Genomic DNA, 13,943 nt, shown 5'->3' on the forward strand with positions numbered 1-13,943 from the left:
CATTCTGAATATTTTTTTCCAGTGCTGATTGGCTGTTTGCTCCAACATAACCTGCCCACTCTTCTCCACCTCCCACCCTCCTTTATCTTTCTATTTACCTAATCCTCTCCTAAAATCCTTAAATCCACTAAAAGGATTTAAATTAGAGCTGTCGATTATCGCAGTTAACTCACACGATTAACTCAAAAAAATTAATTGTGATTAATAGCAGTTTTAATTGCACTGTTAAACAGTAGAATCACCAATTGAAATTTAAATATTTTGGATGTTTTTCTACATTTTCATATATATTGTATTCTATGTTGTAATTGAAATCAGTGTACATTATTTTTATTACAAATATTTGCACTGTAAAAATGATAAAAGAAATAGTATTTTTCAATTCACCTCATAAAAGTACTGTAGTGCAATCTGTCGTGAAAGTGCAATTTAAAAATATATAGTATTTTTGTTACATAACTGCACTCAAAAACAAAACAAGGTAAAACATCAGAGCCCACGAGTCCACTCAGTCCTACTTCTTGTTCTTCCAATTGCTAAGACAAACAAGCTTGTTTACATTTACAGGAGATAATGCTGCCCTCTTATTTACAACGTCACCTGAAAGTGAGAATAGGCATTCGCATGGCACTTTTGTAGTGGGAACTACAAGGTATTTAAGTGCCAGATATGCTAGACATGCGTATGCCCCCTCATCCTTCAGCCACCATTCCAGAGGACATGCTTCCATGCTGATGACACTCGTTAAAAAAAAAAAAAAAAAAGTTTAAATTTGTGACTGAACTCCTTCGGGGAGAACTGTATATCCCCTGCTCTGTTTTACCCGCATTCCGCCATATATTTCATGTTATAGCAGTCTTGGATGATGACCCAGCACATATTGTTCATTTTAAGAACACTTTCACTGCAGATTTCACAAAATGCAAAGAAGGTACCAATGTCGAGATTTCTAACGATAGCTACAGCACTTAACCCAAGGTTTAAGAATCTGAAGTGCGTTCCAAAATCTGAGAGGGACGAGGTGTGGAGCATGCTTTCAAAAGTCTTAAAAGAGCAACACTTTGATGCGGAAACTATGGAACCCGAACCACCAAAAAAGAAAATCAACCTTCTTCTGGTGGCATCTGACTCACATAATGAAAATGAACATGCATCGGTCCACAGTGCTTTGGATTGTTATCAAGCAGAACCCATCATCAGCATGGATGCATGTCCCCTGGAATGTCAGTTGAAGCATGAAGGGACATGTGAATCTTTAGCGCATCTGGCATGTAAATACCTTGTGACGCCGGCTACAACAGTGCCATGAGAACGCCTGTTCTCACTTTCAGGTGACCGTGTAAACAAGCAGCTGGAAGCATTATCTCTTGCAAATGTAAACAAACTTGTTTTTCTGAGCGATTGGCTGAATAAGAAGTAGGACTGAGTGGACTTGCAGGCTCTAAAATTTTATACTTATTTTTGAATGCTTTTTTTGTACATAATTCTACATCTGTAAGTCCAACTTTCATGATAAATAGATTGCACTACAGTACTTGTATTAGGTGAATTTAAAAATACTATTTTTTTGGTTTTTACACACTGAAAATACTTGTAATCAAAAATAAAGTGAGCATTGTGCATTTTGTATTCTGTGTTGTAATTGAAATCAATATATTCGAAAATATAGAAAGCATCCAAAACTATTTAAATAAATGTTATTCTATTATTAACAGTGTGATTAATCACGATTTTTTTTATTGCTTGACGGCTCTAATTTAAATGAAACAAAAAAAATAGAATATGAGATTTGCTGCCATCGCATTGTTCACTCTGCTTCTATTCTACCCCTTTCCCCTACTATTTGTCTGTTTTATCTATTTAGATAGTAAAGTCTTTAGGCAGGGACAGTTTTATTCCCTAACACAATGACACCATATCAGATGGCCCTATGCATTACCGTAATAAAATACTGTTTTTGAAGAATTTTCCTTGCCTAGAGAATCTGGCATTGTTACAATAAAAACAGTGGAATTTAAATCAGAAATGCCAAATAAAAGATAGAGATCATTTTGTTTTCAAGGAACAGCAGCCCAGGTACAGAAAGGCACTGAGACTCAAGGTTTTTCCTGTACTTGGATGGGATCTGAGGGAAAGAAAACCGCATAGACAAGCCCATAGTTAGTAACAATACCAATACAGAAGAACTTCAAGAAATAATTGGCTATTAAGGAGGAATTCTGGAATATAGTCTAAGACTTTCCAAGTATAGATGACAGCATGGAAACAAAAATAAATCAAAGAGTGGAGGGAGACAAAGGGAGTAATTGGGTTAAGCAAAACAAAGACCGAAAAGTGGAGAAAGGTGAGATGAAATGAAAGATATGCAGGCAATGGATACATAAGAAGAACTCTGAAGGCAAAGAATTGAGTAAAATTTAATACTTCCTCTTTGGGTTCTTGAAAATATAAAAAAATGGTTTGTTTCTGTAAAGCTTAATATGAATTAAAATTAAAATTAGTGCTTAATATTTAGTAAATGACCTTTTCATTGAATGAACGGCATATGGAAAAAGGCAGGAAGACCCAATATGATGAAAATCGACACTGTGATCTTTAATATTTTTGGGGTTAAATTTAAAATCCCCCGGGCTAAATTATTTTTATCCATTTGGGCATGAGGCCCTACTGAGTTCTTCCTGCAGATCCTGAGCCTGGAGACAAGACCCCAGGGGAAAGTGGTATGCTGAAAATACTCTTGGCCCAAATGGAAGAACAAGTATATTGATATGAAAGTTGATGGCAACGTGCAGAGACACACTAAATCTACTAAATTTCCATCCTATCTCCAGATTACCTTAATTTTTTTTAGGCAATGGAAGAGCAGAGCCATTTCTGATTTAATACTAGGTGGAGACCTCCTGACTTCTTCAGCACCATAGATAGTAGAAAAGAGACTCCTGCAGAGTGCACCTGGTCCAAGACTTTTAGTTACTCCCTCGCCATTTCACTGATATCCAACTATGCAAACAGATTTCTCCCAAGAACCACTTCCTAAAGACTATCCATTAATGGAAGTTTTTAAATACTGTTCATTCAAGGGAATCAAAGCCCTTAGTGCTTGTTCTTGCACTGGAGAGGGACCTCCTGGAATCCACTGTTGTCACTGTGACAAAACTATATCTCAGTTAGAAGTACCTGATCTGCCTTGAAATAACTAGAGACAAGGAAGGGAAAGAAAAACTGCTGCAGGAGGGAGCAATGCTTGGTGGCAGTTGTCTATCAACAGCTAAATGACAGAGCTAGCTAAGCCAGAGCCAAGAAGAAACTGTTTAAATTCCAGACCAGGGTTCTTTGCAGAAAATTTTATTTCAATTATTTACTCTAGAAATTAATGGGTTGCTCTCTCAAGAATACTATAGACTACCCAGTCTCCTAAACAAAGAAAATGGGATGGTTTGCATTTCAAACACAAATCCTAGCAGACAACTTACTCTTGAGAAAACATCATCCACCCATCCGTTCTGCTGCAAGGCGAGTAAAGGGAAAAGATGATACTGTAAAGTGATGCCTTGCTAATCCCTTGTGGTCCTGCCTATCTCCTCCGTGATAGGAACCCAGTAGCCCAGGGGTGGGCAAACTTTTTGGCCCAAGGGCCACATTTAGGTTTGGAAATTGTATGGCGGGCCATGAATGCTCACATAATTGGGGGTTGAGGTGCAGGAGGGGGTGAATGCTCAGGCTGGGGTTGTGGGCTCTGGGGTGAGGCTGGGGGTGCAGGAGGGTGCTCCGGGCTGGGACCAAGGGGTTTGGAGGGCAGGAGGGGGTCAGGGGTGCAGGCTCCAGGTGGCACTTATCTCAAGCACCTCCCAGAAGCAGCGGCATGTCCTCCCTCTGGCTCCAATGCGGAGGCACAGCCAGGCGTGGCCAATGGGAGCTGCGGGGGCAGGAGCAGCGTTTAGGAGCCCTATGTTTGGGAGCTGGAGGGGGGGACATACCACTGCTTCTGGGAGCCGTGAAGAGCGGGGCAAGCCCCCGACCCCACTCCCCGGCTGGAGGTCAAGGGCTGGATTAAAACATCTGGAGGGCAGGATGCGGCCCCCAAGCTGTAGTTTACCCACCCCTGCAGTAGCCTCTCCCTTCCAAGCACAGCTTTTAAACATGATTCTTGAGGGGTGGAAAGTCAAATTCTTCTCCCAAAAGTCATCTGCATTTAGAGAAAATGGTACAAATTTTCATTCAATGTGTGATTGAGAGATCCTAGAATTTAAAATTTAACTATTTCTTCTTGCATGAGTTTTTTAAACTAAATTATCTTTGTTGCAGAGTGAGCTGCACCTCTGTCCCCTTCCTGTTCTGAGTGCACTCCTCAGGTGTCAAGCTTCATGCCTTAACCTCTCCTAGGGCAGAATTATTCATTTTTCCCTGCTTTTAAACCAGACACTTGGCTATTGTATTCTGTATATCAACCATGCTGCTTAACAAGCAGGTCCAACTAGGTTAAGCACCTGCTGTTCTTCCCTTCTGTGACCAGAGGTATATACAGTGACCAGACAACCTTCCCAAAAAAAAAAAAAAAAACACTCACAAACCACAATTATTTTGTTTATTTACCAAAAATTAGAAGAAAGCATAAAATGATGAGAATTTTAAAACAAGAGACTCTACACGCATTTCTCATACCTGAGGTTTGGCATCACCTGATGATCTAAACTAGCTAAGCTTCTTCAGACCCCCAGGTGGGTGGGTGTGTGTTAGTCTGGTTTTCCGGAACAGCTCTCCTCACAGCTACCTCCCTGCTCAGGGGTGTCCTGTTTAGCCAGACAAAGGTCCTTTGTTCTTTTCAGTTCCTGGGCTTTTACCCTTCTGCACCAAATCAACAAAGACAGCTCAGCAGGAGATCAGCACAGGGCCAGCCTTCGGGATGGGCGACCATCCAGGGTGCTGTGGTCGGGGGGGTGGCGCCATGCGGCAGCGCAGTGGCGAGCACTGCTGGTGTAGTGTCAGGAACTGCTCCTGGCTGGCAGGGGAGCACCACATTGGAGGCCGCCCAAATTTTTCCCTGCTTCCTTCCAATGCAGGAACATTGGGGGGGGGGGGGGTGGCGGTGATGCACAGATACTGCTCCCCACCCCTCTCCCCCAAACGTTCCTTTATGCCCCCCTAGTGGCCAGTGAAGGGGGGAGCAAGGAGCAAAACCAGGGCTCCCTGCATCCAAGTCACTTTCCCCACCTGGGCTGTGCAGTGAGGTGAGCATCAGGAGCTGCTGCTCTCCTGCCCTCCCCTTACACAGCTCAGGTGGAGAAAGTGACTTGGCTGCAGGGAGCCCTGGTGTTGCTCCTCGCTTCCTCCCCTCACAGCTTCCTACAGGTGTGCGGAGGAGCAGTGTTCTGGGTGGGAGCAAGCAGCAATGCCAGCTTCTCCATGCATCCAAGTCAGTTTCCCCATGGGGGCACAGGAGGGGGGTACAGAGGTTGGGGGTACAGGGGGCACAGTGCAAAGGTTAGGGTCAATGGGGGGGGGCCCATGCCCACATAAGACAGAGGCACCAAAATATAAGTTCGTCTAGGGCACCATTTTACCTAAGATCGCCCTGCAAGCCAGACACCTCAAAGAGGATTGCTCTCCCACTGTTTCATACACCTGAAGTGTTTACCATGGAATCATTTAACTTGTGCCACTATTTCCTTTCTGCTGGTTAAATTAAACCAATCTATTCATACAGTTAATATCCCAATAACTAGGTCAATATACAGTATTCAAAAATTAGAGCAGCTCCATGTCTGTCACATAAATATCACCATAATTGCAACAGGCAGGCAGGCAAATTTTGTGCCTAATCTGACCCATTTATATGCCAATTTTGTAAGGCTGAACTAAACCAATATCAACTGAACCCTGGGGCAATAGCAGCTGGAACAAAAAATTACTAAATAAAGCAAAGGAATAAGTGACAATGTAAATGCAATATAACAAATTTTCACTCTAGCTTAAGTTATGAAATGTCATCCCTGCCTTAAATTTTTCCTATTTCTCTGCACACTCACATATTTGGATTTATATAACTAATCTGAGTTAACTGCAGCTTAAGGATTTGTTTTTATGGCTTATTTTATTTTGTACTGTTAATACTGATTTTAGTGCAAGACAAACTGATTTTTTCCAAGTCAAAAAATAAAATGTTTTAATAGTGTTTAATTACTTGTGGAATGAGACCAATGGTTCAAAAATGGCCGACAGTGAGGATCTGATTGAGGTTGTTTAAGGAAGCCATTCTTTTTATGTCAGCTTTTACTTACTTACACGGACACACAGACACACACACACTTTCAAAATATACAACATAACTACTGAAGGTAGAGGATACCTTGAGTAATTTAGAAAACGTATTTGAGGAGAATGGTCAAAATTTTCAGCATCTACTCCTATACTCAGAAAGCCCCTATTCCCTGCATCAGATTAAGTCTTTTGTTATAGTCAGAACATAGGGAGAAAAAAAAAGGGCCAAGGTGAGTATTACAAAAATTAAGACTTTTAAAAAAAAAATCAAGCATACCGTTGAATTAATTTCTATAATGCCCTGATGAAATTATGAGCTCTCTGTAACTGCAACTAGTCTCAACCTAAACACCTAAACAGACACTATAGATTCTCAAACACAAACTTGTATTCATAAATAGCCCTTTAAATCTACCCTCAACACACACACACACACACCCCTCCAGCTCTTTTATGCAGCTTGTCAGCAACAGAGAAGCTAATATGAGCAGTGCATACAGCATTTAAAATAACCTTACAAATCTACCAAAATCACTTTGCGAATTGGTCAGCAACCGGTGCCCACTTCCACCCCCTTGGGCCCAGACACAATACATCTGACGCATATGTGCGTCACCAGTCTGGGGAGCATGAAGAAGATACGCAGGAAACCGGTTTTGAGGTGGGACTATCAGACAACACCTAGAGAGCCTCAAAAAAACAGAAGACATTTAGAAAGCAATTAGCTCTCCCATAAAGATTTTTCTTCTAGCATACTCTCCTACCCCTTTCACCAGTTTAGTTTACTATAGTAGTGTACTTCCTAAAAAACCCACCCATAGTAAGTTCATTTGAAAATGAAAAATTTAAACCTGCATTGGGGTTTAACATACCAATAGTCCTAAGGTTTCTTTTTTTTCCCAAATATTATAGTAATCTGTCTTGGTCATTTCAAGTAAGATAAGTACCTTATAAGATCTAACAGCAGCAAATTGCAGACTATGGGAACATGTAAACCCTCTATCATGAGTCAAAGCTTCTTCAAAGCTATATCAGTACAAATCTATAAAACATTTAAGCTTTTGTATCTAGGCTTGTATGCACACGTGTGCAACGCATGACACATTCCAGCAAGTGCATTGTCTACAATATTAAATTCATTTTATACAACAGATATTACATACACATTATCATGTGGATTTTTAATTTCACTCACTAATTGAAAACTATGTTAAACAAGTCAGTATTTACCAGGGATGCATGAATCAGTAGTCCTGAATCCTCGTTGGTCAAACTGTGTGCTGTATATTCAAGGACATTATTTTCTCCTTGATGTTTGCAAATATAAGCACAGTTTCTTTCAAAAACTGTACGAATGCCTTTAAACAGAACCACACTAGTCGTGCAACCCATTCCAAATGTGTTGAATTTGCATTTCTAGCAACCCTGGCTCCATTTGCAGAATGTCTTCCTTTGCTCCACAGGAACAATTATCCTTTGCATCATCTTCAGGTCCAGGATCAAGTACCTCACTAAAATAAAAGCCACCAGCTTCTATAATGCAATCTTGTTTAGTTAAACAGGAGGCTGCCAAAAATCCAGCCTTATAAAATAGGAAGGTGATGGAAAAATAAAATGACAGTTCAGCTGTAAAACTCTCTCTAATAGGATGCTTTCACCATATGCTATTACTGTAGGATACAGCTGAAAAAGTATTCCATACAGTTAAAAAACAGCTTCTGATTCCTGTTTTTCAAAGATCTGCAGAACATATCCAAGATAAAAAGAAATTGCGAAGATAGTGCTGCAGTTTCTGCTGCTAGCCACAAAGAACCTTTATCTGCTGCAAGAAAGAACTCTCCCAGAATGCTTAGCACAGAGTTTGTACTAGCAAACGCTTCTTTACTTGACCTAAATATGCTTTTTGTTGTTTAATACGGCCCTTCAAAACTGATGAGGAGGAAAAAAAAAGTCAAATGAGGAAAATCATTAGACTACAGCTGCTATGGAAACACGCTACTTGTTACTGTATAAACCTATTTCGAACAAGCCTATGCCTGAACTGATAATAGCTAGCTGATAGCTATCCACAAGGGAACAGAAGATTGATACAGAAGTCTTTTCACCTCCCTTCTCCTTCGTATGAGAAACTGTCAGTAAGTTCCAAGGTTGCTCAAACAATTTGTATAGTGGGAGTGTAGAGAGCCTTTGAACCAAACTGTAAATTGTATCTGATGGAAACCACTTCAAGCCAGGGGATGTTGCCACACCCCTAGCTCCTGCACCTATGATAAGTTCCAGTCTACTAGAAAATGACTGTTTAGTTCTCAATGGCTAACAGTCAATAATCATGCAAAAAAAAAAAAACAAAAAGAACGTGGCCAAATGATTACCCAGTTCAGATTAACATCCACTTCTGGAACAAAAATATAGTATGAAATTTTAAATACGTACACAAAATCCTTGGTTACATAATGCATTATATCCACGTATAGAGTCCTAACACAATCCATCGTAACAGTCAACACTCCCATTCCACAACCTGTTTTGGTGTCTTTATGAATGATAATGTGAAAATGCCCTTAAATGATTATGAAAATCAGAAAAGTTGTTCTTTTGTACGTCACCTGTTATGTAATTTTCACAAGTTGAAAATGCAGACTCGTGTATTAGAAATCAAGACAAAACACACATTGAAATGTGGAGTGACAATCTCAAAATTACTGTATGTCAGAATCAAGCTTATTTTATGTTAGTCTGTGAAATGAGAGCAAACGTTTTTAATTTTGAATTAAAAGCTATGGATTTTATCCTGAAACGGGAGGAAATCTTGTAGTTTGAACAGGTGAATAAGGGACTGTTTGAGGCTTTTAGCATCAGGAAAGCATGGTAGTTGGTTCTCATTTTTAGTATCTCACAGGTTGCTGAGGCTTTTGTTAACACCTGTGGGGTGGGGTTAAGAAGGGGGGAGGGAGGTACACCAAGAAATTCATCTTTTTCCCGCCCTTTGTAGAGGCGGTTTAAGGGGACTAAATTCTTATTCTACATCTCAGCAACTAATGGTTCCCACTGCACCCAAACCAAATATCCAAAAGTTACTGGCACATTAGTTCGATGTTTCTGCTAAAAATTGATCCATAGTGAAATAGTTAACATTGCTATGTAAAGCTATTTTTCAAGTTTTCCAGCAAGTGACTCAGGCTCTGCTGAGGCCATGTCACCTGACAGATATAAAAAAAATGTCCAGAGAATTTTCCAGCCATGAAGCACTTCAGAGGCAGACAAGCATCATCCCCATTTTATAGATGAGCAAACTAAGGAACAGCTCTAAACCATGGTTGCTGGAGTCAATCTGAGACTGGTAATTATTAACTGTAGAGATGGAAATCTATCTTCAGGGAAATATGCCAGGGTTGATTTTCAGTGGATCAGAGCTCCTGAGAATTCTATCATCTATGACAAAATTAGACAATTTCTTGTAGTTCATTAGAAGATGAAGTTAGATTCATAGCTAGAGAACATACTTCAGGGCTGTAGAGACATCCTGATGGCATTTGCCTCTGATTAGCCAATTATCTAGGTATAGACAGACCTAGATTCCTGCAGAAGACCTGCTGCCACTATGGCTAGGAATTTTGTGAAGACTGCTCTGGAGAGAGGAACGGTAAGGCCTTGTACTGACTGAGTGGGCCCCACTGCAAATCACAGGTACATTCTGTGGGCCAAATGGATGGCAAATGTGGAAGTACACATCCTGCAATTCAAGAACCACACACTAATTTTGAGATTGAAGAAATGGCATAATTAAATCTAGTGTTATCATCCTGAACCTGAGACTGTGTATATATTTGTTTAATTTCAGCTATAGGATAGGATGAAGACCCATCCTTTTCTCTTCAGGATAAAGAAATATTGGGGAGCTGAAACTTCTTTCCCTATTCTCTAGAGATGCTTTCTCTATGGCTCCTATGCAGAGCACTGAAGCCACTTATTTTAGTTGGCTCTCATGAGAAGGGTCCCTGAAGAGGGGCAGGAAATAGTTGAGGTAGACATGGTTAACAACTTTTAGCTCACATGGGTCAGTTATTGCAGATCAAGCCCAGTGTAAAGGTGCAAGGCAACAGCCAAAAATAGGGATTGGTTCTTGAGAGGTTTTGGTATGCTCTCGATGCTCACGTCAAAATGTGCTGCCTAGAAATAGGTGTCGAGGAAGACAATCTCCTCTTCCTGGAGTGTCTGGGGTTCTTCCTCTGTGAATAGTTAGAAGGTCTACTTGGAGAGTAGGAAGATGCCCTGTCTGTCTGCATTTGGTACCTAAAGGGCTTGTGGTTCAAACCTTGTGTATATACACACACACACACACTCATTAGCCATAATGTAGTACTGGAATCCTTGAGGAAATGTAGAGAGTTATCTGTGGGCTCACTAAAGATTTCTGTTCCCTCAAAGGGCAAATCCTCAATGGTGAACTGCACCTCCTTAGGGAGGTCTGAGGCTTGCAACCACTAAGCCCTGTACATGAACACTGCAGTGGCCATAGACCTAGTAGCTGCATCCAATGCATCCATGACTGCTTGGAAGAACATCTTCACTACTAGTTGGTTCCCCAAGACATCCTCCCTCACCTCTTATGGGAAATAAGATATAAAGGGGATACACTGGAACACAATATATTTAGGACCTGATAGTTGGTGATCTGAAGCTGTAGTGACATCAGTGAATATGATCCCCCCCCACCAAAACCAGTCCAATTTCTTAGAATCTTTCTTCTTGGAACTACTCTTTGCATGCTTGGATTTTTCATGCATGTCTGAGATTGTGTCTGGTTGTTATCACCATAAAACATTTTTGAATCCTTTTTGTGGCTCCTGATAAAACCTCAATGCCTGAAAGCAGAGAAGTAAAGAAGCTCGGGTATGCCATAAGGTCTTAGCTAGGTCCAGGATGCAGCTGGTGGATAGAGCAATCTCAGCAGATACAGTCAAATATAAAACGACAGCTTGTGGGCTTTTTTATCTATCACCAACATTTCAGCTGTCCTGCACCATTACTAAGACCAAAACCACAGCTTTGTCTGGAGTAGACAATGATAGGTCCCTGGGAGGGGAAGGTGAATGCTCTTGAGGGATCTGCTGATAATCCTCTCTAGAGTATTTGTTCTCTCTCCTCATGGTGGTATGACCAGAGATGCAGATGAAGAGCAGGATCTTACCCACTTTCTAGGAAAGAAAGAAAATTTGACTCCTTGAAGCACAGGCCAGAGGTTCCCCAATAAGCCCACGATGGCCATGGCAGCATATTATACTTGTATGGCTGGTTCAACAAAAATTTCCCAGGCCACTGTCATGCCTGTAACATGTGTGTGGACCCTGTGGATACCTCTCCTGACCCTAGAGGAGAAGGCTCCCTATTGGATGTGGGTGAAGGTATCTGCCCAGGTGACTGATAGGGAGTCAATGTAGCTGAAGGGCAATGCTGACCTCTGATGACACCTCAGTAGTGGGAGGTCAGGAATATGTTCAACTGGAGACTGAAGGTTTTTGGTGCCAAGGAAGTAGCCTGGGGACAATGTAGATTCCTCTAGTAAGGAGTCAGCCAGTACACTCAATGATTCTAAGGACTGTGCTGATGTATAGGCTGCCACCAGGATTGATGACTATGTCAGGTGGTATTTCTTCAGCACCAAATTGAAGGCTGAACCTGCATAACTAGCCTTTGTAACAGGAGGAGATATACTGGGTTTTTCCCTGGAGGGCTGATGACCAAGACTCTCTTTGAGGGAGAACAAGGACTGATGCCAGGACTCATGTCTGTCCCTGTGGTTGGTCCTGTCTTATTTTATGGTAGTGGTCTTCAGTGCCAGAATGTGTTAGTAGTGGTGTAAACTCTGACAAGATTTTTCTTGATACCTATTTGTCACTACTAATCTTATGGATGACATGCCAGCTAGCATGGGGCACTGCCAGATGAGGATTTAACAAGTATCGGGTCCATCTTTGAGGTGGAACTTCTCTTCTCCTAGTCAGAAGCTAGCCAGATGGTTTGCTCTAGGAGGCAGAGTTTGCAACAGGCATCCCTGGATTTCAGAGTCTTCATGGAGAAAGAGCTGCACATTTATCTTTTAAATCATGACTCACGCCGAGGCAGAATAAGCAACAATTGTAGCCATCTTTAGGAAGAATTAAGCCACCACAAGATGTACATGACTTGAAGTCCCAAGGCTTGGAGTTTGCCATTACTGGGGGAGGGACAAAGCACCAAAAATAAAAATAAACAAATGGGTGTTAATGTTCAATGACCAGGTTGGAAAGAAATATCTGAAAGGATAAGAAGGGTCAAAATCTAACTTGGATAAGTCAAATCTAAGAAACACCAAGTGGTAGCAGTTTACCGTGACTAGTTCTGTCAGACTGCCACAGGTAGTAAGAGGGAACCAAGGGACAGTTGAGGCTACTTTGCAAGATACAGGTATGGCTCAACTGACTCTTTTATTCAAAAGATTCCAATCTCATGTGCATAAGGCCCACCTGCATTGAGAATGGGATCCACGCTGCCATACTCCAAGAAGTAAATATACCAACTGACCACACAAGTGATCTTAAATATCAGAACTTATGGCTTAAAGTCATTAGCCATTAAAATTTCAGAAAATTCCATCTTTTCATATCAAGTCCTAGTCAATATAGGAGTAAAACTGATTCACAGTTTTATCGCATTTTCGTTCACTGATACCATATCAGGAATTCCCTCTGCATAACTACCTGTCAGTAAATCATGCACCAGCAGCTAAGGGTCAACTGCAGGCTCTACACTATAATGGAGTTTAAAAATAACAGTGGCATCCGATAGCACTTGAAGTATGTGTCCATAGCCAGCCTAACTCTAAAACATATTTTTCACATATTAAATGACAAGCACAAAAATGTAACATTGTCTTGAGAACGTTACTTTTATTTCAGAGTATAGTATTTCAGTCCTTAAGTATGCACAGTGCACTCCATCTAGTGGTTAAGCTACATCCATTTTTTAAGTTTTGTCCTAGCTTTCAGATGTTTATTGCAGGCTATTCACAGCAAGACAGAATTATTAGAACAGTGAGTAACCTATTAGATTATAATATAAAATCTACAGAATAAATGTGACAATTATAAGACAACAATTCAATCACGGTGCTCTACAGAGAGGCCACAGGAACAAGTCTTGAGTGAGTTATCTTAGCCATCAGAATTCCCATGCATAAGTTAACCCCAACATTCTTTTACTGAAAATGGACATCATAAACTGGAAAAGGAAGTCCATTGTTACCCCAGCACAACAACTGACTGGCAATTTTTGCTGACTCCCTAAGATAAACTATCCAAGCATAGTGCTCAGTAAGGGCTGTTAACTAATATTTTAAAGAAGCCACAGAGTAAAACCCTAAAATTGTACCAATACTACTTATATTTCTCCCCAACATCGAGGTTTTTTTTTTTTTGAGTAATTAAGGTTGCTCAAAATAGTTCATCATTTACCTAAAAACCTGAAAATAAACAGAGCAAACTTAACAGAATAGATTCCTGATGTCATTTGTACACACAATATCTCACTCCTACCTAGCCATAAATACCCAATGTTGCATGAAGGTCCAGTCACACCTACTTATCAAATGTAACAGCAGATGTGCAGGTATAATTAAAACCCCAGTGTCCTATTACACTGTGTCT

General features: G+C 40.8%; 1 protein-coding gene across 11 annotated transcripts in view; it reads right to left on the reverse strand.

Moving 5' to 3' along the window:
* Positions 1-13,943, reverse strand: part of DOCK9 (dedicator of cytokinesis 9) — a 331,662-nt gene that overhangs the window by 288,395 nt on the left and 29,324 nt on the right. For 4 of the 11 annotated variants that reach the window (XM_048854018.2, XM_048854011.2, XM_048853949.2 and 1 more), the window contains exon 1: positions 7,489-8,112. The exons of 6 other annotated variants lie outside the window; for them this stretch is intronic. In XM_048854018.2, the coding sequence (XP_048709975.1) occupies positions 7,489-7,650 (162 nt within the window). In that variant the 5' untranslated portion in view covers positions 7,651-8,112. Of the gene's footprint in view, positions 1-7,488; positions 8,114-13,943 lie in introns of those variants that run through there. One more of the 11 variants, XM_048854079.2, reaches the window with a different exon arrangement.

This window comes from Caretta caretta, chromosome 1 (assembly GCF_965140235.1).
Source record: "Caretta caretta isolate rCarCar2 chromosome 1, rCarCar1.hap1, whole genome shotgun sequence".
Classification (NCBI taxonomy): domain Eukaryota; kingdom Metazoa; phylum Chordata; order Testudines; family Cheloniidae; genus Caretta; species Caretta caretta.